At 35.6% G+C, this 27,845-nt stretch overlaps 1 protein-coding gene across 1 annotated transcript in view; it reads right to left on the reverse strand.

The window, feature by feature from the left end:
• Positions 1–18,998, reverse strand: part of LOC306888669 (N-terminal EF-hand calcium-binding protein 2-like) — a gene marked incomplete at its 5' end in the record, with an annotated part of 26,290 nt that extends 7,292 nt beyond the window's left edge. The window contains 6 exons of the mRNA XM_079447095.1: positions 912–1,024; positions 5,387–5,443; positions 10,299–10,378; positions 17,637–17,761; positions 18,114–18,250; positions 18,987–18,998. Coding sequence (XP_079303221.1) covers positions 912–1,024; positions 5,387–5,443; positions 10,299–10,378; positions 17,637–17,761; positions 18,114–18,250; positions 18,987–18,998 — 524 coding nt within the window. The remainder of the gene's footprint in view (positions 1–911; positions 1,025–5,386; positions 5,444–10,298; positions 10,379–17,636; positions 17,762–18,113; positions 18,251–18,986) is intronic.
• Between the last annotated feature and the right edge of the window lie 8,847 nt (positions 18,999–27,845).

Raw genomic sequence — 27,845 nt, forward strand, 5'->3', positions numbered from 1 at the left:
AGTCGTGGCCAAAAATGTCAAAATTAAGTAACTACCGTTTAAAAGTTTGGGGTCAGTAAGACTTGTTTTAATGTTTTTGAAAAAGGTCTGTGATGGCAAAGCGGATTTTGTGCTCAATTAACATTTCTGTTAATCATTGTTGAAAACATTTGTGCTGCTTAATGTTTTTTGTGGAAATTGATTTTTTTTCCCCCCCTGGATTCTCAGGATTCAATCTATAAGCTTTTTACTGGTAGTTTATTACATACTTGCTGAAAAATTTAAGTATTCATTTCTTTAAAATAAAATAAAATAAATCTTACTGACCCCTTTTGAATGGTAGCTTATCTAGGTTTAACCAGGGAACACAACTGGATAACCTACTGATTTTAAAACATTTCAGGACTACTTTTTGATCTTTTAGGGCTTTGTAAACACTGTGCATTAATACTGCAGAAAAAAACAGCAATTGTTTAGCCAGTTTCATCATTAATTCATGAACTAGAATAACAACACTCCCCTCTGCTCACCTTCCATCTTTATCTACAGGAGGCAAAACGATCCAGTGTCATATTTCAACACATCAGGGATAAATACACAATGTTGAGACACATGCATTTATGAGAGATGCACAGGTTCATTCTCTAAGAAATGCATAGCAGTATAGTTTTTGCAACAGACATTTTGACATATATGAAATATTTTTTCTCTCTTTTGAATTCTGATTTATTTACATACAAATACCATTTCCTTAGCAGACTGAAAACTAAAAACACTTCAGTCTGACATCACAAAAAAGCACAGAATACTTTTGTACCATCATACTGACTTACATGGTTGAATTGAATATGATGCATTGAGACTTAAGGAGGGAATGAGAAAAATACTCACTAGAAGGTCAAGCTTAAGACAAATACATGAACTCAACTCACTGGAAACAGTCTCTCTGAGCAGACACATTCTTCAGGTATTGTTTCAGGGCCTCGCAGAAGTCTCCCAGCTGCTTCTGGGAAACGTTCATCTCCTGGCGGATCAGGTAGAGAGACTGAAGAAAGAGAGAGTGATAGAGACAGAGACAAAGGAGCAGATTAGTTTCCAATAGTCTGAATACATAATGAAAACTGTGAGTCTGTGGGGATAATGGCAATATCTTGTGATTAAAATGCATGCAAAGTTTATGGACACTTTGAATATTATTAACATTTGTTAGTATTCACTTTATATTCTCTTTAGGCAAAATGAATGAATGAATAAATAAATAAATAAATAAAGCCAGACATGTTTAGAGACTCAAATCACAGCACAAGGGTTCAAGAAATCATAAGTTATGAACATGTCTAACCCTGTTTAATAAAAGCAAGTTAAAACTGCCTTAAAAGCTTTGACCCTCATTCAATAAGAGTCATGGTTTATATTGCAGCTGAAGGGTTATGCAAGATCTACATATGGTTATTCCTTTAGGAGAATGAGAAATAAATATAATACATACCAGGCTGTAAAATCCTGTAAAATACAGCTACTCTTTTGGATTGTCGCCTAAGTAACTAATTAATTCCCAGTGTAATCTAAATTATGTAGAATTGTGGGAGTGTGGTTGGCTACCAAATTAAGTACAGTACTGGCTTTAAAACTGGGCTTTGCAACAAACAGTGAATATAAAAAAACAAGCAACATTTCCAGAAGGATCTAGAACTCAACGGAAATGAAACTGAACCGCTTCTGACTTGTCTATTTCATATAATTGCACCTCTCGTGTAACATGTCACTCAGGCCTCCCACTTCTTTCTAAATTGGTGCTGTCATCTTGAACCAATTTTATTAAGTCTGAGAGATTTGATTAAGAAACTGATATTACCCTGCAACAGGCTAAAAAATGATAGGTTTAAATGTAATAATTGCTTGGCAGACTATTTCCACACTGCAGAGCACCCTGACGCACTGATTAACATCTGGATTTATATGCTGAAATGAAAATCATAAAAGTTTAAGATGCCTATATGCAAGTCATTTCAACCTAAAGTAATATCCTCTGAAGTGTTTATAATACACCATAGTTCAAACGTTTGGGGTCAGAAGGAAAGATATATTTTATTCAACAAGTTTATATATATACATTCTATTTCAAATAAATGCTGTTCTTTTAAACTTAATATTCATCAAAGAATCATGAAAAAGTATATGGTTTGCGCAAAAAATAAGCAGAACTTCTGATACATAAACATTGATAATAATAAGAAATGTTTTTGAGCACCAAATCAGCATATTATAACGATTTCTGAAGGATCATGTGACACTGAAGACTGAAGTAATTACTGCTGAAAATTCAGCTTTGCCATCACAGAAATAAATTATATTTTAAAATGGAAAATAGTTATTTTAAATTGTAATAATATTTCACAATATTACTTTTTTTTTTTACTGTATTTTTGATCAAATAAATGCAGCCTTAGTGAGCGTCCCCAAACTTTTGAACAGTTGTGCAGGCTTTCATATGCCATATTACAACCAAACAACCTCACCGCAACACAAATCATAACTTTATCAAAAAAGTCAAATTAAATTGTGAAGAAAGGGTTTTTGTAGAAACCAGGGTGTATTTTTAATGTAGTGTATGCTATAACTAAGGTGTCACATCTTTAATAGAGCATGTGCTGTTCCCCAGCAGGTGAGAAAGATAAAACCCAAGCGAAAACCATTAGGCCCTTTGATTTGACAGCCGTCCCGTTCCCTGAAGGCGAGGGCAATAAAAGAGCAGAAGCCTGGTAATAAACCCTGAACTTAATCAAGAGCACTATGCCACCCAGCACTATCCAGAATGCAATCAGAAACACTACATTACCCAACCTACACAAAACTCAATAATATCATTGGGTTTTCCCATTCTCCTCCACTGGAGGCCTGATCTGATGGGTACGTACGAATAATTAGAGGAACGCACGAGAATTCGGAATCCAATTTTCTTTGCATTTGGACATGTGGCTGATCCGAACGAGCTGCAATGTGACCGATTGCACTAATGTCTTTCATTAGTCTTCAGTGTTTGTTTGAACAGCGAGGGGGCTTCATTCAGACTCAGTGCAGTGGAATAAAGTGATAAAGCAAAGCTCTGTAGATGAAGCAAATGTGACCCATAGTGTAACTGTTAAGAGGCTTTGGGCTTAGTGGGATATTGTATTATTAGAATCCTTAAATCTCTTGCTCTGATTGAAGCCTGTTATAATTTCCTTTAGCAATATTTCTTGGGTGTACTGCAATGTCTCTCATTTGGGCTTCTGTGGAATTAGCCATCCCTGATGTAGTGAATGTGCTTTGTGTATGATGTGTATGCAGGTGTGTGTGTGTGTGTGCTTCTCTTTAGCTCAGAAGGGAACCTAAACTAATGAACCCTAAAGACCCCCATGTGGAGTTGAACTGCTCCACTTCTGCATTATGCATCAGACTGTGAAACACACACACACACACAAACACTAAGAGAGGAGAGAGTATTTTATGTGCACAATTTCCAACCATATAAGTGAGGAGAATGTCTCAGGTACTATACGAGTCCATAAAAAATGGTGGAAACCTCAAAGGGTTTGAGAAATTTCACCGTTACCATGGAAACTGGGGAATACCGTCCCATTTCTTTCTGTTTGGCATCTTTCTACCCCCACTTTTCCTTTCACTGGTAACACTGACTAAATTGTGTTTTAATTTCTCCGCTTTTGAACTTTAACATCTCTGAAAATGAGCTGTTTTGTTAAAGTCTGAGAGGCAAAAATCGGAGCCGCTCACTCTCTCCATCTGCATCCATTCCATGATAATTCCCTCTAAATGAGGAAAGATGGCTTTCAGATATGTAGTTGTATAACTCCTTCAGATAGCTCTCCCTTTCTCTTTCTGTCTAACTTCGGTGGTTTTATCAGCAGACAGCTGATTTATATTCCTCCTGGCCAATCAAGACAAGCACTGCGGGTGGTGTATGAGTCAGTGAACACAGCCTGTAAAGCATAAACTGCTGAGCTAACAGATGTATTGAGCTGTTGGACTGATCAATCATTAGTCCACTCTATAAAAATGTATTGAAGAGAAGATAAAACCTCTCCCTTCTTGCAGCAGCTTCACTCTCTTATAGACTTCAAAAAGCCATTGTTTCCTTATATCTGGAGGCGGCAGCATTGCAGATGTAATGCCTGAACATTTCGTTTATGTATGCGTGAAATGTACAACCTGTATGTAGATCATTATTATTAAGTATTTACAGGAGGAAAACCAAAAACCTAAGTAGCGATAATCATATTCTGATATATGCATTCATACATATTCAAATATATGAGGGTATGAAGAAATCCACTATTTCTGTAATAAAGATCTACAACGCTACCTGTTCCTGCTCCATTTTCTTTTAAATACTCAGCATTACTGTTCATACCAAAATGTTTCATGTTATCAAAATTAGGTTAATTTATTTTAAATGTTCAAAATGCATGCAATTTACTACACGTAAATGGAGAAATAATCACTTGTAAACAAAGAAATAGCTCAGAAATGGCACAGTCATTGTTTTAAAATGGCTCTTTTCTGCTCTGTGTAATATTCAAGGCAGATAACACTGCAGGAAACCCTGATATTATTGTAGGTGTGATGAACTAATTCCAGAAATATCTTAGAGGTCCCAAAATAAAGCTTGTGTTAACCAAAAACACAGAGGCACACGCTGAAGCTGTCAGGTGGAACCCGCTCAACCCCCATTTTGTCCTGAAATTGACAAGGATTAATGGATAAAAAGGAATGATTCAATTACCCCTGATCCCTCCAATGTCAATAAGATGGAGTCAATTTGAGCTAAGATCTCTGTTACACACTGAACTCAGTTGCACTTTTTTCTATTTTTAAACATGGCAATCTTTTCTTTATTAGATCTAAAACTTTTAAATCACAAAGTTCTACAAGAGATTAAATCCCAGCACTCCCACTCTTTAACCGAACAAAACCGTATGATATTTCTGTGTATTCCCATCATGCGCTGCTGTGTGTATCTCTGGTCCACAGAGCGGGACTGATTTGTGGCCAGGTGAGGTGTATTGTGATACTGCCTCTTATCTTTTCGAGGCACAAATGACTCCCGGAGCATGCTGGTATTAAACACAGAGCTGGTGCTTTCATATTGAGAAAGAAATGTGGTTAAATCCTGAGGAACAGGTGGCAGATCTGCTGCAGGTGTGTGGAACAGCATGAGGAGCTCTGGAGAGACCCACGAGGAGTCAAGCTTGATTTGACAGGGGTTTATTCAATGCTTTTTAGCAATATTGCTGCTTTTGTGTTTTAACATGAAGGGAAAAGGTGAAATTGGTCATGCATTTTCTTTGAGGATTTTATGCATTTTTCATCATGCTCTTTGGTATATAAGACGTGCATTAGTACTTACTGCGCTAGTTGTGCCATCACTTTCTGTTAGTCGCTGATGTAGGTCAAACCAAACTGTCTGCAACAAAAACCAGAACAGAAAAGCCACTAGTGAATTCACTGTCCCCCTCAGCTGCCCTTCACTGCTGCTGTCTGTCTGCGAACACTCAATCAGGTGAGCTCATGAGAGATGAATCACTTAAACACATCTGCCTGACTTTACAATAAGAAAAAAAGAAAGGAAGGAAGAAACTAAAACAATTTTACTAAAAAAGTTTATCAAGGAGTCATTTTGAATTCATATGTTTAAGAAGTTCATGTTCTCATAAATGTGTGTTATCACCCAAGGTGGATCAATAATGAAAGAGTTAAAAAGTAAATCTTGCATTTAACATAACTAATAAATACAGTAACCATTTAATTTTTCAGGTGTTGCTAGCTACTAATAGGACATAAAATCTCAAATTTCTACATATCAAAGTTGACATATCACATAAAAATAAGTATATACAGAATTCATCAGGGCCTGTCCTCCAGTTGTCTTTTAAAATACATATGCATATTTCTATTTTGAAGAAATAATTAAGAAATTAAGAAATTAACATTTCTAGATGAATACTGAATCTGGGGGCAGGTAGTTTTACATGTAGAAAGTGATAAAAATGTGATGATTTAGAGAATTTCTCATGAAAATTCTGTCATTAATTACTCACCCTCATGTCGTTCCAAACCCATAAGACCATCTGCAACGCAACTAGACATTCAAGGTCCAGAGAGGTAGTAAGGACATCGTTAAAATAGTCCATGTGCCATCAGTAGTTCAACCATAATTTTATGAAGCTGTAAGAATACTTTTTGTGCACAAAGAAAACAAAAATAACGACTTTATTCAACAATTTATTCTATTCTGTGTCAGTCTTTTAAGCGTGTTCACGACAGTCCACCACACGTCACAATGTCCTTAATACCTTTCTGGGTCTTGAACGTGGTAGTTACGTTGCTGTCTATGGAGGGTCAGAAAGCTCTCAGATTTCATCAAAAAAATATCTTAATTTGTGTTCCAAAGATGATCAAAGGTCTCACGGGTTTGGAAGGACACGAGGGTGAGTAATTAATAACAGAAATTCCATTTTTAGGTGAACTGATCCTTTAAGGACATACTAGTTTATTCTTGACTTTGATTCATGTCAAACTAGAAATGTTGCTGTTTGCAGGCATGCGTTCTAGTATGAAGAATCTGAGCATTGAAAGAAAGCCTGCGAGTATTATTTCCCTTCCTCCATGTAGAGGCTAGAAGCACTGTCACTCGGATGTAATGATGTATGCATATAATAAAAAAATGCTGAGAACAAGAGCTGTATATATTTCAGATATTCTCACTATATTCCAAAAATAGGGATTTTATGAATTCATGAGGAATTTACAGCAGCCCTTACTCTGAAAAGTTTACACCATCGCAATGTATGAATCATTATGTGCTTCCTAAAAAGGGAGGTGCTGGTATCTCCTATCAGTCCATTCATAAGTGAACAGGGATAGTGTGGAATATTCTTTCCCATCACGGAATGACAGAGTACATAATGGCCGGTAATGATGCCACAAATCCGTGCAGCTGTCTCTCTCACTGAGAAAAGTGATGGCGGGTTATCCATCAAAAATAATAGCAAGAATGGCATCCACCGCACTGTCGAGTATGAATACTGCAGGAACGGCTTGAGCATTAGTCTCCACGGTGAATGGAGGCTATCAGGGTGCCACAACTGGATGGAAAAGGAAATTATGCGTTTCCTAAAGCTGTGGGGGTGCATTATGCAGATAACAAGAGCATTCTGATGACTGATCTAGCTGTGTGCCAAAGCGGGTCACCAAAGTCAGGCTGCCCTGTCTGCTAAAGCGACAGTGAGAATGGGGAACAGGACCAGACAGACGTACAGTGCTATGTTTGACATTTCAATTAAACTGAAGGCTCTGAGGAAGGATCTTTAGAGGAGCATGTGTTAAATCCTGCACAGACCCAGCTGTGCGGCAGGTCTGGTTGTATTGATCAACAATGGCAGATCTCACAGTGGACTGTGCAGAAGAACATAGAGTTCGATAAGACAACTGGAAAAATCTGTCACTGATTTATTTCTCAATTATTTCTTTTAAAAAAAACCTCAGAATGAGCTAATAATACTATTGTATAAAGCATCGTAGTCCATCAGATGAAAGTCAGTAAAAGATCAAAAAATGTTTTGAATTATTAAACAGTAACTATTTCATGCACTATCATTCAGAGGTTTGGGGTTGGTAAGATTTGTGAAATGTTTTTAAAAGAAGTTTCTTATGCTAGGTTGCATTTAGTTGGCCAAAAATATAGTAAAAACTGCAACACTGTGATATATTATTACTATTTTAAATAATGGTTTTCTATTTTAAATGTTTTAAATTGTATTTATTCCTGTGATGGCAAAGCTGAATTTTCAGCAGCCATTACTCCAATCTTCAGTGTCATGATCCTTCAGAAATCATTCTAATATGCTGATTTGATGCTCAAGAACCATTTCTTATCATTATCAATGTTGACAACAGTTGTGATGCTTAATAATTTTGTGGAAACTGTAATACATTTTTAAAAATGTATTGATGAATAGAATGTTATTAACAGTATAAATGTTTCTACTGTCACCTCTGATCAATTTATAGCCTCCTTGTTGAATAAACATTCATTTCTTTAAAAAAAAAATTGTTCTGACCCCTATCTTTTGAACAGTAGTGCATATCAGAAAATAAGAATCTTTAAGCTAATTAATTTTATATGATGCTCTTCATGATATTTCTCTTCCTGCATTGTAAAATTGATTGTATATGCTTGTATCCTTGCTAATCTGTCTGGACCAAAACCAAAACATCCTCCATTACCACAGGAGTTTCTGCTGCTCAACCCATATATCCTCCAATTCATCCCGTCTCACCAGGATGTGTCAGAACCTCCCTTCCACTGAGAGAGAAATAAATCAGTCAGGTTGGTTTGGCTATTCTTAGCTCCAGCAATAAGAACCTGCCTGCCAAAGCCTCCAGTATTAACTGGGGACTCTATTAGTCCACCGTGCTCAATGTCTATCAGACACACATAATAGAATGACCGAGAGAAATAGAGAGAGATGGTGAAATAAAGGTTAACCAAAAAAGGAAAGTTACATGGATGTTGAGTGAAAAGAATATAATGGTAAAAACAGTCATCTACTAGTGCAGTACTATGGTTGACAGGTCTGTTTAATTGCTTTCTTTGTTTCACTGTATCATTCCTGCCCTTCTTCACTGCTCTCCTGGGCAATGAAAGTAATAACTATAGGAAGAAAAGATTACGGGCTTTGCTAAATGCAATCTGAATCTCCTCTCAGGGCTTTACATATGAATGTGTGTAATTATCAGTGTGTGCATGTGTGTGCATAAGTGGATGTACTGTGAGTGCAGCAGTAACAGAAATTACAGAGCTGTATTTTAGGTACAGGAGGTACAAAAAAGCTGCACAACAAAGTCTTAAGGCCGTGACACACCAAGCTGACGGTCAGCGAACATCGGGCCATTGTTGAGCCATTCCAATACACACAGATTTGTATTAACAACATGGCATATTTATCTACAGTGCTAGTTTCCTTTTCTCTTTTTAAATGATGAACACAGACTATTGCCATTTGCTGACACAGTCATTTCCTCTTACGCAGCCGCAAAACGTAGGTGTCTATGTTCGTCATGGTATGTTCAAGTGCAGCTTTAGCTCAGACACACACAGTGTGAGGCGACTTCACAGTCAGCTTTTGTCAATGCTAGTTCTTTGCTGTTGTTTTGGTATGTCACAGCCTTTACGTACTAATCATCCAGTGGACTTATGAAATGAGAAAACAAAGTTCCATCTCTGGGTTTGTGTTTATAGACTAATGAAAATCCATGTCCCATCTTCCCATATTCAATTCCCATTTGATATTTACAGGTTACCCTTACACTGTCATTCAAAGGTTTGGGGTTGATAAGGTTTTTTTTTAATGTTTCTAAAATAAGTCTCTTATACTCACCAAGGCTGCATTTATTTGATAAAAATAGAGTAAAAATAGTAATATGGTGAAAAATTATTTCAATTTAATATAATTGTTTTCTATTTTAATATATTTTCAAACATAATTTATTCCTTTGATGGCAAAGCTGAATTTTCAGCAAGCATGTCTCCAGTCTTCAGTGTCACATGACTATTGCGGTACACATTTCTGCTGCTTAATATTTTTGTGATAATCATGATATACTTTTTTAAGGATTTCTTGAATAGAAAGTTCAAAAGCACAGCATTTATTTGAAATAGAAATCTTCAGTGAAACTGTAAATGCCTTTACTGCCACTTTTGATCAAAGCATCCTTACTAAATAAAAGAATCAAATTCCTAAAAAAAAAAACTTACTTGCCCTAAACTTTTGAATGGTAGTATATGAGATGGCCATCAAACAACCACTACTATAATATTTGTTTAAAATGACATACTATTTAATCAAATGAAGTTGCATCAAAGCCTTATCAGGTGTATACATAAAAAAAAACTACAATAATGCAGTAACAAGCAAGGCCAATTTACAGACCAGTATAACAGCATAACAGCCCTCACAGTCAACACCTGCCACCCTCTGAAACATATACTCTTTTGTGTTACTTATGTGATGTTTCATTTTTATTTGAAACAAATACAAAACACCTTTGAAATCTATGTATTATTATGTTATCAGTTGCCATAAAACCAGAAACTAAGCTATATCTTTCCATTTATTATCAACCATGTTTTTATTTTCAATGTCTTAATGCACTGGATTGAATCTGCACAGGTCTGTGGATTTAGACCTCTTGCTATTATAAGAAGCTTCCCAGGAGGAAGCACTTGACCTCTCAGTATTAGAAGACGAACCTCTTACCTTATTCTCCAGACGTCCAATCAGCTCAGCCAGTCGGTTGATCTGTGCCTCAAGTCCTTCTTTTCTCACCTCCACAGCTCCTGACAGAGACAGAGAGGCAAAATGCATAATTTGCAGATAGTCTCAGCAATGTTTTACTCTTCCAGGCACCTGAAACCTCATCTGAGAGTGGCTGTCATAGCAATGTGACAGAGCGAATCAAATGTTCAGACATTATTACTGAGCTCAGTTTATTACAGAGATTATAATGGACATATACACTTCTTTGCAAACTGTTTTGAGTTTTTACACATCAAAAGGTGTTCGTTAGGGAAGATGTCACATATAAAAAAAGTACTGAAAAGCACTACCATGTTTTTTGGAATTGTACCGTAGTATTACAATCTGATGCCAAGATACCGCCACTGCGAATGATAAGTAAACTATTGTTTTTCACAGAAAAACAAAAAAGGAGAGTGATTAACATGATTTCCACCCTTCCTTCCTTTCTTTCTTTTATGTAATGACAGATCCTATTAATGAGGGAAAAGGTTTTTCTGCCTTTGAAATCAGCCCCACTTGAGGTGCCAGACCAATTAGACTCTAACACCTCCCTTGTGTTGATGAGACCAGCATAACGGGGAGGGGAGACACTTTGGAACACATTAACTGTTACCATAGCAATAGTGGGACCAAGTGAACAGGGTCTGAAACCTTTTAAAGGCATAGTGAGATGGTCACTAAATCAGTATATCAACATTGAACTGAGACAAGTTTGAGGTTTTCTAAAAAGAAGTAATATTAGGGCATACTGTAGCACAGCATTCTGTGAAAAATACATCAGATAGAACACAAAATCAGCACAGAAAATGCTAAGTTTGCAATTCTGTAAGGCCAGAACCATACAGGATTATAATGTTCAAATTACATGTCTCCATTATTCTTCATATGAGCAGCAGTAGAGCAACAGACATTTTTCTTCACTCATACAGTAGAAGTCTGGAATGGATGAAGATAATCTAGGAGTCTTCCTGCTCATGTTAATTAGCTTGGGCGCTTTAGCCACAACATACTGACTTGGAAAGAACATCAGTTCAGACTCCAGTCAGGACCAAGCTGGGCTGAACCCAAACCTTTCCCTGACCACCTGCTCCTTCCAGATTTAGTGCTGTCAAATGAATGACATGCCAATATGGTATCTATGGAAAAAGTCTTGCTTAGTTTGAAACATTATGACACACAATGACTCTCTGAAGAAAAATCTCAGCAAGCAAAGCAGAAAAAGGCAATCTTAAGGCGAGACACCACCGGCACAACAGGTTTTTTCATTCATTGGTCAACGGTGAGATTTTGGTCTATCTGGTTTTTCATAAAGTGCTGTTTTAAACTAGTGGAAAGAAAATATCCAAAATACACTTTTAAGTGTTGTTTTTATCACACTTTATCCATTTCAATTACAATGCATATCTTTAAAGGCCTTTTTCTCAAAATGATTTTTTCTTCTGCAGTGGAGTCAGAAATCTCCACTTATATATTTCTATCCATATTCTAAAGGATTTTACAGAAGGATTCATTTATATATAATTTGTCTGATTTTATACAGCATTTTATTCCAAAAAACTGTGAAAAAAGCATTTTTTTCTAGTTGTTGACAGCGGCTATTTTTCCGGCTTGATCCAGTGTTCAGATTTCTGTTCTGAAAATGTATGCAAATTAATGCATATTTAATTAGATAATGTATCATTTGCATATTTAAAAATAACATTTTAGAAAGCTTGTAATAGAAAAATGTTTGCAATTCTTAATGTGATCAATCAGCTGGGTAGTATGGTGATATCTATTAGTTTTTTTTTTATTTATTTACACTATGCCTAGATTGTCCAAAATAACATTGTTTCTATTAGTGCTACTGTTTCATCCTACAGACTGTTTTACATGATATCATCAATTTAGTGATAATTATTGGTAAGCTTTTTTATTATTACTAATTATTTTATCTACTGATAATGTTATGGCCGCTAACGAATAAAAAGCTATTTTGTCTAAATTATTTATTTAAAATAATGCATACAAAATTTTTAATCAACCATTTTAAATGCTACAAGTGAATTCAGGCACTGCAGCATTACAAATGTAATCTAAATTAGGGGAAATGTGCACGTACAATTAAATATCCAGTATTGGTAATCTATTATCAGAAAGAATCATCATATATAATCATCGTAGGAATCAAACCTAAAGCACTGAGCCTGTGTGTGTGTGTTTGTGCAACATGAGCAGAAATACGGTGGAGAGCAGAGTAAGAGAAGGAAAGCAATTTGAGAAAAGCCTATGATTGACTGATGGGAGAAAAAGTGCCATGTGCAAAGCAAGTCTCGCAGAAGTATTGATCAATACTCTCATCCCGGTGCTCATAAACTACAGTTTGGACGGCACGCTCCAATCACGGCTCTCCCTGAGCTGACAGCTAGAATGGTGCTTTTATTGTGAGCCGAGTCAGCTTTATCAGTGTCTAGGGGAAATTTAAAACTAGTGCCAGTGTTTGAACGTCACCCATAAAACAGACCTCTCAGATTCAGCGCTGCGGTGTCACTTGAACGATATCGGCATATTGGACAGGCCAACTTTACAATAAAAGTGAATGAGAGGACAATCGAGATCTATATTAATTACCATCAATAATGAGTTTGCATGTCAATATAAGCTTTCCTTTACAGCTTTTTGTTCTGAAATTACAAATGGCATCTAACACACCTAATGAAATGCAGACACAATAGGCACTGGTGGTGGTTGAGGAGAGACCCCCCCACATGATTGTAAAGCGCTTTGGGTGTACAGCAATACACAGTAAAGCGCTATATAAATGCATCATTCATTCATTCATTCACTAAGATCAGACTCCAAATAAGCTCTGGATCTGTTCGAATGATAAATCCACAGCAACAGAAATGTCTGGTTTGCTTTACTGATTTGGAGAAATTGAATGCATGACTATTCTATTAGCACTGAGAGGAAGAGGAAAGTGAGATGGGCATTTAAAAAAGAATCATATATTTCCTTTCTCAGTGACAGAAAAAAGAAAAACACTTTAATTAATTTGCTATCGTATCTCCAGGCACCCTCTCACTCCTTTTTCAAACTAAAACTCAGGAACGCTTTGAGGAAGACCTTTTTTCCACCTCCTCATTAAAAACTCACATATTTCTTCAGTTGCATCATGCATAAGAGACTGTCGAGAGCGTGTGGTATGTGCTGACTTGGCACATGAATGGCATTGTGTTGTTTTAGTGTCTCTTTAGAGCGGTTTCATAACCAACTCACTGGAGCTCAGGCCCAAATCTCATCAGTAATGGAAATGTGGAGCTTGTTGATACAGAAAGCCCACGGGAAAGCCTGCGAAACCACATCTTTGACAGACTTTAACTTTGCCTTTGGCTATTAGACGGCACACAGAATGGTAAATGCGGATGTTTTGCGTGATAATAGTTGGCCACCAAGTGTGCACCACAAAAGAGATCCTTACCAAATTGATTTATGCAATGTTTGGAAAAACAAACCCCATGATGAATAGAAGCAATAAAGCAATGCGCCAAATAGACCATTAAATAAGTCCTCAAGTAAACCTCCACTAAAACGCTACAGGAAAATAGTATTGAAAGTGTGGCACCTCTAATCTATGTGCCAATTGTTCTAATGGAGGTAATATTATTAAAGTCAGTCTTTTCCTCTCACAGACCCTGGCTGAGGAACAGCTATCTAGTCTCAATGGAGATTTCTCTGAGATTTCCATTCCCTTGTGAATCACTTATTTATATTCTGACAGTAAAGTAATAGGCATTTTAAGGTATCATACAGGTAGGTGGGGTACAAAATGTACCCCAGTGAAAAATACTACAAATACAGTTACATATTTATGTACTTAATAAAAATACCCTGCAAATGTACTTTTGGTATACTAAACTGGTATACTTAAAGTCTGCTAAACTGGACTAATTTTGTACTTAGCGCACTTTAATTGTGCGGAAGTCCAACTAAAGATATATTTAAATTAGGGCTGTCAAAGTTAACGTTAACGCAAATTCATATTAACAGCACAAATTTTATTAACACATTTTCTGTTTGACCCGTGGCCTAGCCCGTAGTTGGAGAAATGGAGATGCACAGTGTTGCCAACTTAGAGACTTTGCAGACCCCTTTAGCGACTTTTATTCCCTTCAAAAAAGCGCCTAAACCTTATTTAGTCTCTGAGACTCGCCGATACTGCTGCGGGAGCGCGAGGTCTTGCTTTCCCAGCGCGTGCACACACCTCTCTCTCTCTTTGCGTCTGCTCTGTTCAGCGAGCGGCGGAGAGGAGCAGCGCTTTCAGTTAAACACAGATATGAATATTAGACAATTATAATTTTTATATCAATAAGTCTCGAGCAGTGTTGGGCTAGTTACTCTGAAAATGTAATTAAATTACTGATTACTAATTTTAAAAGTAATCACGTTACTGTTCTGATTACTTTATTTCAAAAGTAATTAGTTACATTACTAGTTACGCTATTTATGAAATCCCAGCATAAACATTCCCGATAAATATTTGTTATTAAAGCATCAACATTCAAAAAACACTGTTATTGGCAGAATGCCAGCAAGGAGCGCTGCATTTATAATCTCTAAAAGACATCTCAGTTCATCGCAATCTCACAAATCTTTGTCATAGCACAAAGAATATATGCATAATGAATCTTTCATAATGTCTACAATTCGTGTGTTATAATTAGAGGATTCGTGAGCATGCAAATTTCAGCACTGCACTCCTGACTGGCCATTGCATTCCAGAATTCAACATTGCTCAATGCTGCAAACACGTGTTTTGCCTAAATAGAAACTCTGCCTATGCTTGCGCCTGTTAATCATTTATATTTTATATTACTTCTTGTTGCTTTTGTGCAATAGTTGAATAATTTATTTGTTTTAGATATTTTATGTTTAGATATTTCTATTTTGTGGGAGTCCCGCAAATCATTTTATTCTCCCACATCCCGCACACAGACAAGTATCTACACTGAAAAAAATTAATCATTGAATTTACAAAAAAAAAATTAAGGTAAGTGGTTGCAATCAATTTATTTTAGCTACATTTAAATAAACAAATTTAATTGACTAACTTTTTTTATTTTGTTTTTTTGTTTTTAAATGTAGCTAAAATAAATAGTTTGCAACCACTTACCTTAAAATATATTTCATATCATATTTTTCAGTGTACCCGCCCGCACCAGCACTCGCCCATCTTGTCCCGCAAGACCTCGGCTTGTAACTATACTCTAATTACTATTTTTGAAAATTATAACGTGTTAAATTATTCTGTTACTAAAAAAGTTATCAAATTACCCAACACTGGTCTCGAGTGATCTGTCAGTAAATATGTTAATAGCTTTGAACTATAATTAGAATTAAATAAATGTATTTTAAATATATTACTTTTTTACTAGGGTAGGCTTTAGTCTTTTAAGATACCTATTTTTAGCCAAATTCACATGACAAGGCAAAGACAAAGACAAGGCAATCCCAGAATGTGACATGCTCAGTACAACAAAGATGGTGAAAGAAATTATTATAAAAGAAACAAAAAAGAAATAAAACATTTTATTTAATTTTAAAAAGTACCGATAAACATACTTTGTGTAACATGTGAACGTAAAAATATTATTTTACCCAATATTTAGGTGTGCTACTGTTCAAAAGTTTGGGGTTAATACGACGCTTTGGTTTTTGTTTTTGTTTTTTGAAAGACATTAATACTTTTATTCAGCAAGAAGGATCAAAAGTGACTGAGATTTATAAAGATACTAAAGATTTGTCTCTGCTGTAGAAGGCAGCTGTCTGTGTAAGTAACAGACAGCAATACAGTTCACTAGGGTTTGGATCAGATCTTGTAATGTAAATGACAAAACAAATTAGAAGTTTCTTGGAAAAGATATCTGAAGGCGTATGAGGTAAGAACCAAAAGTTTCATCACAACCTTGTTCAAAAAGTCTCATCACAGCTGTTTCTGTTCACATAAACAGATGCATGCTGCATTTATGCTGATGCTTGGAGACATAAGTATATTCAGTATTAAGTCACTTTGCAAGTTTTGTGTGACCGGAGTTATTCCAGATTTACAGTATTTCAGACTTGAATTCTATGCATCTACTGCATAAGTAGTACATGCTTAACCCTATAAAGTCTACTCTATTATATTTGATACACAAATTTTAAGGCCTCAAAATGATCAACATGATCAAAAACACAACATTCTACATACATAACATTTTTAGCAAATTCATGTTAAAATGTGAGTATCAAATATGATACATCAGGTTTTTGAGGAACAGTTATTTGATCATCTCTAAATCATTGTATTGCATTGCATTATATGTTTTGCCCCACACAATAAAACTGAATTAAAACTAAGCATTTAAATATCTTTTTATAAAACATATTATTGAGAGACATAGAATGACAAATTATATTTATCTCATTACAAGTAGTCAGCTATACTGTTATAGGGATCTCATTGATTTACATTACAAGCTATTAGAATTTCACCTACATTTTCAACGATATAAAAATCAATAACTGCACCAAATTGCATATTATCTCAGTTTGGGATTCTAAATAAAACTGAAGTGTTTTTTCCTCCTTGAATATGAGCTCCATATTCTCATATATCATACTTTATGAGCCATAAAAGCCTGCTGTATCAAATACGATACTAACAACAAAAAAGCATACAAACTTTTTTTTGTGCAAAGTTTCAATAAACTACTCAATTTCAAAACATTAAACTGTCATACTACCTTAGTGAAAAAAACAACACCTAAAATGTATTTAAAATATATTTATTTTGAAATATAATATTTGATATATTATATATATTTTATTTATTTGAAATATAATATTTTTAAGTATATTACAAATACATTTACATATTTATGTGCTTAATAAAAATAATTGTAATTTTGGTATACTAAACTGGAATACTTAAAGTCTGCTAAATTGTACTAATTTTGTACTTAATGCACTTTAATTGTGGGAAAGTAGTGCTGAAGTCCAACTAAAGATATACTCAAGCATATTTGATTGTGCTAAAGTGGAACTATTGCAAGTATACTTCAGGTACACTTTAAATATCTTGCATTTAAAGACTGATATTTTAAAGAGATCATGCAATCCTTAATAGTGATATTAAAACACATTTAAGGCATAATATGTGCATTTTATATCAGTAAGTCTTAAGTGATATGTCAAAAGTATACCTAGTATGAAATAAATGTTTTTAAAATAAATTATGGCATAGTTTTCTTTTTTTTACTAGGGTGATCACCTCACCTGCACCTGTGTTGATGTTCCTCAGGCTGTCCTTTGAACTGACTCTGTTGTTGGGAGGATAATCTGGCACCGGGGCCTCATAGCGCCTATCTGGGACGCGTGGGCTGGTCTTACTGGGGTAGGATCTAGGTCATAACAGGGAGAACAAGGACAAGGAATACAGATTATTAAAATGTTTAACTGAAATCAACTAAGCAGTATTTAATTACATTAGAAATAGTCTTTTTTATTTAACTTAAACAAATCAATTTTTAAATGTATGATGGCAGCCAAATTTTCATCCATTTTCAATCCCATACCCGGGTGAGATCCCAAACCTGCTCTCTTATTATTATTGTCCACAAGCCATTTGAATCCTGCAATTATTGTAATGTAATCATAAAGCATTTGCTAAATTGAAAGTCTACTTAACTTATGGATACATTCATGTCCTAATGGACATATATGTGGATGAATGGGACAAGCTCTATTTCTCACCCCACTGATAAATGCTGCTCGTCAATGGCATCCACAGCACTCTCTACAGAGTTCAGCAGAGACTGGATCTGACTGGCTGATTCCTTCAACAGGAAGCGTGTCACAAACTGCTCAACATTAGTTCCACGTTCATATACCTGCAGTGAGTGAGAGAGAAAAAAGGGAGAGGAAGAGGAGATTGAAGGAGAGAAGACTGATAAGAGAACATAAGCACTTTTCTGAGGATCTTAAGCATGTATATTTGATGAAGTTCTGTTTGAGAAACTCTAGTGAACTTTGCCCCAGCTTCATGTAAAACATCCAGAGGTGCAAATCTCCAGAGGGACCCGGGGGATGACCATGTCTGGAATGAGCTCAAAGAAACAAGAATGCGGTTCATGTAGGCAAAAGCTCAAGGTGAGTTAAGTTCTGAAAGCTCGTAATGGTATTGGACATTAGAGGAGCCAACACTCATTGATCTGGTGACATTTTGACCACTTCCCCAAACACTCAAGGTCTGTTTTACACCATAGAGGCATAATGTCACACAAGGGTGTTTTATTGAAAGGATTACACTGCGAAGGTGTTAAAGACTATGGCCCTGAAGCCGCTTTAGTGCTGAACTTTAAGCATTATTATTGTACATATAAACACATAGATTCTGTCAAACGCTCCCAGCAGCCACTGTGGTTTATTTGTGATTGAGATATTTACAATATCTCAATCACAAATGTCTCATCTTTTTTTGCAATTTCCTCTTATATTCTTGATCGCTGTCCTATCTAGATATTGTCAGGATGGCAAAAAACCCACAATAAAGCAACTCTATTGTGTAGCAGCCAAGACTCAAATCCTGGGCATTGTAAAAAAACGAGTAAACAACTTGTCTTTCACTTGCTCAGTCATTGTCCATTGGCACTGATATTATGCACTGATCTGCAGAAAAATCGCCATGGTCAGCATTTTAACCAAGCCTGGCCTTCACTACTGATCGCATTTATATATCCAAATGGAAAGGCAGCATTGGCAAGGGAGTAAAATTGGACTGCAGTGCTGGCCTCTGTAAGGGATCTCGTAAATTATGCCACATTTCCATGCAGACTTAGGATGACTGTGTATAAAATACCATAACAGGAGGAGTAATAAAGGAGACTGGGAGCACTGACAGTCTGTAGTGCTTCGTCAGTCCAAGAAAACATGTGAGTGAGTGAAGGTTGTGAAGTGACATACTGCCAAGTATGGTGACCCATACTCTGAATTCGTGCTCTGCATTTAACCCATCCAACGTGCACACACACAGCAGTGAACACACACACAGCAGTGAACACACACACACCCGGAGCAGTGGGCAGCCATTTATGTTGCGGCGCCCGGGGAGCAGTTGGGGGTTCGGTGCCTTGCTCCCCCCACCTACAATCCCTGCTGGCCCGAGACTCGAACCCACAACCTTTGGATTACGAGTCCGACTCTCTAACCATTAGGCCATGACTTGTGTAGCCTAGTAGCCAGAAATTATATTTCATAATTTACTCAACCTCATGTTGTTCCAAATCTGTATGACTTGTCTTCTTTTGTTTTCCACAGATGAAGGTTTGTTGTTTTGGATCACACCGACTATCATAAAATGAACAAAAATATAGTTCTTAAAATATCATATTTTGGGCCAGCGCAAACCGTCTTTTGGCGTTAAAATAGTACTGACAAATTTACTAAAGACGCACAGTGAAGAATTAGAACTGAAACGGCCTGGACATAGTTATTTTTGCGGCTGACTTTATTGAATATGCATTTGTAGGAATTTTCCTTTCAGACACAAAATTTATGGGAGAAGAGTATTAAAATTAATCACGCAATGCAATTTACTAACATTTGCGCTCGTCAAATACTGGTATTTGTGCCATTATTTAACGTCCAAAAAAAAGCATGTCTTAAAGCAGGTGATAATTTGCGCTGCTCTTAGTAAATTGTGCTGGTAATTATGGAAATGATCTGGCTGCGTCAGTGTTCTTTAAAGGTCCCATATTCTACACCTTTCTGGAGTTTTATTTTAGGTTTTGATGTCCTTAAGAATATATGTTTGAGGTATAAGTACCAAAAACCATCTCAATATATTTTTACAGCTCTTCTCTCAGGAGCTCTGCTAAGAACAGGTCGAGTTTGGCCTGTCTAATTAATATTCATGAGCCTCTCTTCTAATTGGCCTGATGATTTCTGAGTGACGCACAGCTAGGCCAACCACAGGTAACTAGGGTCATGTAGGGCCGATGTCACAATTACATTACAGCGATAGCTGGAAGCAAAACAAAGGGAGAACTGGAGGCGGCCCATTCAAACCAGCGCAGATTCGGCTATATAAGGAGCTTAAAATATCATCTTGTTGTGATGTTGGGTGCCAGAATCGACGTAATACAGCCTCAAATTAGAAATTTGATCACATACTTGCTGCCACTGCCAGACAAAAAAACGACTACAGCTGTGGTTAAACACGATAAAACGAGCGGACTGGACAGAAACGATCGTCAAAAATGCTTGCGTTTGCAGAGCACACTTATCAGAAAAAGTACAATAAAGTATTGTCTTTTGTTATTATGGGCGCGTCTGAAGATTTCTTGCATCTCACTATGTCGTGTATGAAATAATGTCTGTGTGCATGTGTGTAAAACAACAAACTGACGATTTATATATATTATATATATATATATATATATATATATATATATATATATAATCATTAGTAATTGTATATACATTGTTGTGATTAATTGTGGCTGGAATAATAATGTAGCTGTAAAAATAGCTGCCTGCTGAAATTTAAAATGTATTTACATCTTCATCATGACTAGGTAGACACGGTGAGTTGTATACATTGTATACTATACATGTTAGACGTGATCCACCTCATAGTAACAATTCTGTCAGATCGTCCATCCTTTGAGTGAGAGTGTAACGTTACAGGTCAGCAAATCTGTTTTCGTCCGTTAAAGTTAACCTTTTTGACATGTTTCCGTGTTGTTGTTGCTCAGCAAATGGCATGGACGCGATGCTGTCTGGGGTTTTGGCAAAAGGACGGTGGGTGGTGCTCGGGATGGTGACTGAAGGCGGTGACTGAGCAGTTTGGACATCACATTTTTACGGAAGTCACAAGGGCTCGTGAAAAGGCACAGCTACTTTATGCAGTCTGTGTGCACTTTACTGTGGATTGACTGTTTTGTAACTTATATGGGAGTTACATAGCCCCTAGACCACTGTTATCATGTTTTGACAATATGGGACCTTTAATGTGCGCATTGTTAGTAAATCACCCGCAAAATTTTCCCCTCCCATTGGCGCTTTTATGGAATTGCGCTCTAATGCTAATTTGCCCTGTATAGTAAATCTGACCCTTTGTGTTCCGCAGATAAAAGAAAGTCATACAGTGTTGGGTTCTGCCACTTTAAGAATGTGATGCTTAAGAGCATATATGATTTGGAGTCATTAAAAAGAAGAGAAACAATGCACAGCACAAAATTCATGTAGGTTGTTAAGACTTAAAATGATCTAATAACATCAAAATTGCTTTACATGTTGATTCTTTCCTGAGCGTGGTGATCATATTTTATTGTTGTTTCTGACTCATTTGTGGTTCATGTTAAGGTTTATTGAGATCGCTGTGGATAAATAGTGTAAACGCCAAATGTGACGCAGTTGTTATTTAACTATGATTATACATTTGTTTGGTTTCTAACCAACCAAAAACAACAACTATGTTAATGTTATCTTTATTGGTAACATACAGGTTTAGAACGACATGAGGGCAAGTAAATGATGACAGAATTGTCAGGTTAGGGATGCACGATATATTGGTACCAACTCTATAACTGATTATTTAATTGTTATTCATCTAATACTCCCTTAAAATTAATCTTTAAAATCACTAATACTGTACACTTCAATGTTAGCAATTGTTCAATTGTAGCATTTAAAATTATTTTTAGTGTTTTAATAAAACAAAATTGTATTTAATACGAGCAATATATTGCTTATCAACAATATCAACAATAACATGAAAATAATTAATAATATTAATATAATTATAATATTTAATAAGAATTCAATAAATTTTATCATTCAGATATTATTACGTTTTTTTTAATATTTTAAATCAGTATTTCTTTTATATTTTCCATTTTAAAGTATTTTTTTGTGTTTTCAACATTTTTAATACTAATTCTATATACACTGTAAAAAAAAAAAAAAAAAAAAAAGTTGAGCAAATTTACAATTTTTAAAGCAACCAGCTTCAGCAGATTTTTGAGTTCTCAACTTATTTGTTGTATAAACTTAAAACAACAAGTTGAGAAAACTCAAAAATCTGCTGAAGCTGGTTGCCTTAAACGTTTAAGTTCTCTCAACTTTTGATTTTTTCAAGCACTGTAAAAAATACAAAAATAAAAAGTTGAGCAAACTTAAAAAGTTTAAGGAAACCAGATATTTGAGTTCTCAACTTGTTGCTTTAAGTTTATACAACAAAAAGTTGAGAAAACTCAAACATTTCCTAAAAAATAAGTTGAGAAAACTCAAAAATCTGATGAAGCTGGTTGCCTTAAAAGTTTAAGTTTGCTCAACTTTTTTTTTTTTACAGTGTAGTATCTATATGGTTATAGGCTGTTTTAGTTTTTTTTTACATCAAGTTAAACTAAATTAAACGTTTTTTCCAAGTAAACATTTTTCAATGGTTTATTTTAGTTTCAGTTTTAGTTTTAGTTAACTAATAACCCCGATACCCTTTAACCCTGTTTCCTAATCACATTTTTTGTAACATTACATTAAAAAGTTGCATAAAAACTGTGATTTTTTTTGTCATGCCCACCTGCCTGAACAAGTAGCCTCCAGGTGGTGTCGATGGCAGCTGGGAAGACTCCAAATGATTTATGCTAATGGTATCCCAGGTCAGCGGCTCTGCACTGCGTTTTAGTGCCAACGAGGGCCTTAACACAAATCAGCAAGCATGGAGGCAGGGCTTTCTGTCCATGACAAAATAAACAGGACTTCTCAACATAACTGACAAAACAAATAACTTTTCAATCCTGCAAAATGCTTTATCCAAATTACAGCAATGATGATGTTACAAGTAAATCAAGCAGTAGAACAAATAACCTGAAGACATCTATACAACTCAAAACTCTATATAACCGTGACAGGCCTTTAATGAAGTATAAATGTGTTTGAATTCTCAGGACAACACCATGCTTAGAGCGAATCTAATGATTTGGTGCCCAGACTGCATGAGTGCATAAGGATATGTGTTTTAAACCTCAGTGTCATGAAATATTCATTCTTCTCTATTATGGTTCCAGTGACACATATACCCAACCACAAATGTACAAATGGTTTGTCACCCTGCTGTAAAATATGCTTTAGGCACTTATGAAAGTGTGACTGATAAGGTGAATTACTGAATAACAATGAGTGACATACTGGACTAAAGCATCCCGAGACACCTGCGCTCAAACCGAGACCTAAATAGTTGAGAAGAACATTATTTGTGATGCGCAAAGACAGGTTTTCCACAAAATAAACAATGGTGCATACAAGATGATAATACCGTCAGGGTCTGAGGAGGACCTTGTGAAGAATTATCTAATACCTGTAGATTTTCCACAGAGAATATATGTCACCTTTGGTAAAAAAAACAAATAAAATGAAAGCGCTGACACCTAACCTTTTTTGTCCTTTATGGAGCAAGCATTAAATATAATAAGCATGGCAAATACAGACAAGTGGATAGTACTGCCAAAGTTCAACGGAAAACTGGGTATAAAGAAACCCGCATATCAAGCTTAATTACCAATGCCAGTCATTTTAAACAGCCATCGGCAAAGGAACCCCAGAATAAAATGGCATATTATAGTGGGACAAGTAATTTGACTGATTTGTCCCAGCCTCTTTAAACCAATTTTGCATATCACAAAATGTTGTTGCTAAGAAACATATTGACTGCTGTTGCTAGGATACGATTAATTGGCTCATGTCTGAACAGAGAATGTCTAGTGCGTTTTTGTCTTAAAATAGATAAAAGCTTACAGTTATACTAACATATTTAAAAAAAAAGGAAAAGGTAAAAGTCACACCCTTGTTTTTTTACAAGGCTGGCTGATAAAGACACACAGATACTGTGCTAGATAATTATACAACATACAAGCATCTGTTCCTCTCCATTATATTATCCAATACATTAAATTGCTGTTTATCACTTTTTTTTTTTCATTTGAGTGCTACCATAACAGTAATGATTGAACCAGTCTAAACTTTAAACTTTACAAACACCCTTTTTTATTTTTGAAAGCTGGATTTTACCATTCAATGTTAGGTAAAATATTTTTTTTAATATATTATAACATTTATTTTAATAAATGTGTTAAATATATTATTTTTAATATGCAGTGCTGTATAGCTAAAAAGAACTAAACAATGTTATTTTTAAATAAATAAAATATTAAATTTGACACACTGGGGTTGACACAAGTTGTTATTTTGCTCTTCCATGCAAAATAAAACAATTTTAAATATAGAATATTTTAAAATAAATGTTATATGAGATATATTCAGTTTAATTCACAAATACATCATCCACAGTCTCTGCTAGTGTTGTCAAAAATATCGATATTTCGATAAATATCGATACTGAAATATCTGAACGGTACCAATATTAATTTCCCGAAGTATCGATACACCGATACTAGCCGAGCTGTCACTTTCACTTCTCTCCAAAGGCGCGTGGACAAGCACCACACGTGACCGCACTCGTCTCCTTTGCTCTGGTTAAATAGCAAAAGTGAAGTGAATAGAAAGATGACTGCTCTGGTTGTTAAAGAACACAGCAGGAGCGCTATCTGTAGGGATCTATGATCTCCGCGATGCAGAGAACGCGCACGGAATCCAGTCATAAACACGGAATTTACAGTTTAACTCGGAATGTCACGGAATTTGTCAAAGTTTGGATGAATTAATCAAAAGTAGGTCATTGCACTTAAATCAAATCGCGATATGGACTAGTATCTGTAAATATTAAGCTGCAAAAGTCGATTTAAATATGAATCCTGCATGTTCTGCGCGTCTCTGTGTGAATGTGCTGCACCTACGGTTGTGTTTACTAATGTGGCGCTCGCGGTGATTTCAGCGTCTGCCGTCTCAATGAGGACATAAATACATCAACAATATCTCCAGAACTGATCTGAAAGGCACTTTACGAGCATTTTACCATTTAATTTGAGTAAAACTAGCGTCATATCATACACACACAGAACTTTAAAAGTATTCACGGCAACCCGTCAAAATAAAAGTTCGGTTTAACTTAGCCTATTAAAGACCGTGTGCCAGAAAGGCTATATTACTATTATTAGTAGAATGTACATAATACTACTACTTACTACTACTGTTCATTTTTTTAAAAGAAATAATCACAAAATATTTAAATTTTAATAGTAAATCCCCTTCATTAGCCAAAAATTTAAATGTTTAATTTTCATTAATTCAAAGATAAATTAATTAAAATTGTTTTATGCCTTCATCTGATATCCAGTAAAATTTAAATACACAACACAGAATTTCTGAAGGGGAAAACATATTTCATAAGGATACTGTAAGAATAAATAAAAATTGTTTGTATGCATTCAAATAATAGACATGATAAAACACAGAATTTGGTAACAATAAAACATAAGGTGAGAAAAAAATAAAACATTTCATACGGCCCTAAACGTGTCATTTTTGTTACACTTTTAATAAATTAAATGTTAAATTGTATAATTTTCATGATTTTAATTAATTAGACATGCTTTTAGATTATAGACATAGCATTTAATTTGACCATTAAAAAAAAAAAAAGAGTCCAGAAAAATTCTAACGGAAAAAATGGAATCCAGAAAAATTAAAAATTGAATGTAGAAAAAAATAAAACGGAATTTGGGGAAAAATAAAAGGGATTTCATAGGGCCCTATATCTGGAAATATTTTGGTTATGAAGCAAATGAGAATATCAACAAATAGAACTTTGGATTTTAATTAGTACATGTATTAGTAAACGTTGTTTCAATTAACATTTAACTAAGATTAATAAAAGATTAATAAATAAATCAACAAATGCAGTACCTCAAGACATTTTTTTGTTCATGTAAAATATACTGCATGTTCTCGACTTGTTACATTTATCTTTAAATTAAAAAAATTACCCCCTTAATATTGTGGCAGTTTTTTTCACCGTGGTATCGAAAATGGTATCGAATATCGATATTTTTCAAGGTATCGTATCGAAGTTAGAAATTCCAGTATCGTGACAACACTAGTCTCTGCTGCTTCTTGTTCTCCAAATGCCAAATGAAATGAGGGTTAAACAGTTCTCTAGAATAAGCCGAAAGGGTAAACAACCCTCCCAAAATTACAGAGCACAACAGAGGCAGGCAAAGGTTTTCTCCCACCTACAGTCTGAACCTGCGGCTCAACCTAGTTAGACAAAGCTTCCGAGAATTGAGAGAAGATTCAATCACAATCGCATTAGCCAAGCCTGAAAACAGAAGTCATGGCATAATGCAGTTATCCAGCCAGGAACACATCCATTCACAGGCCCAAATCACAGTTGCTGAGACTTTACAAAACCAGGATTAAATCCCAGTCTGGTAGAAAATGAAGAGATAAGAACACAGACTTCCTATTGTAGAAGAAGGATGATTGAGCTGTGCCTCCATTATTGTCTGAGAGTGTGTGCGAAATGGGTTGTTCAATGCTACAAGATAAAGACTTACACTTTGATTTCTGCTGTTCGCTGCAGGTGTCTCAAGCATCTTTCAGTGTGATGCTGAAGGTTTATCTAACTTTGAGCATCACAGTTCAGGAACCCAAGCCTTTTGGGAGCCTTCCATCTGTTCCAGCCACCGCATTTTCACTTTCATCTCGCCTAGAGAGAACAGTTTAACCCAGAGTCTTTTGACAGACTTAGAGTTGGGATTTTATCCTTTAAGAACAGATAAAGTGTGACACTGCAGCTGTGAAAGGCAGAGAATGTATCCTTTTAACAGACATATAGTCACGCAATCAGCTATTTCATGTTTCTTTGACCTCTTTGCAGTACAATCTGACTGGAAAATTTGAAGTACATTTCAAGATTGTTCTTAGTATTCCTATGAGAAAAACATCAGTTTCACCTTTTAAATGCAAGTTACACAAAGTCTCTTTTTTAATCCTATGCAAAGCAGCAATCAATGTGAGCAATAATCATTTTCAACTTGCTTGGTTGAATTTCGGATCAAGATAAATACATATGTGTTCGCAGTAACTTAAATTCAGCAAAAACATTATTAGATGTGGTCACTAACTACATGTCAATCAAATCCTCTGTGGGTTTGACCTTTATGGGTTTGACATTTAGATTCATGAGAGCATCTCTAGAGGATAGGCTTTATGGCAGGCTTATAGGGGAACTTGTATAAGTTAATTCTAGTTTACCTCAGAGAGCGCACAACAACAACAACAACCAGTGAACTTGAAAGTGCAAATCTTTATTCACACCCCACAGGCAGTGGGAGGCATCTGAGAACAATATTATTCTCAAGCTGCAGCCACCACCAGCAAACATGCACAGGGTTTCTAATTATAATCGCCTCTTGCAGAGTTTTCCAGGCAATTTTAATCAGGCGGCTTGATGCTGGAGAATTATCATCACAAAGACAGTACTCGGTGTAACAGTGACAGCCTTTGCTTTTGACGCAGAGGAAACAG

Source organism: Barbus barbus (assembly GCF_936440315.1).
Source record: "Barbus barbus genome assembly, chromosome: 22".
Lineage (NCBI taxonomy): Eukaryota > Metazoa > Chordata > Actinopteri > Cypriniformes > Cyprinidae > Barbus > Barbus barbus.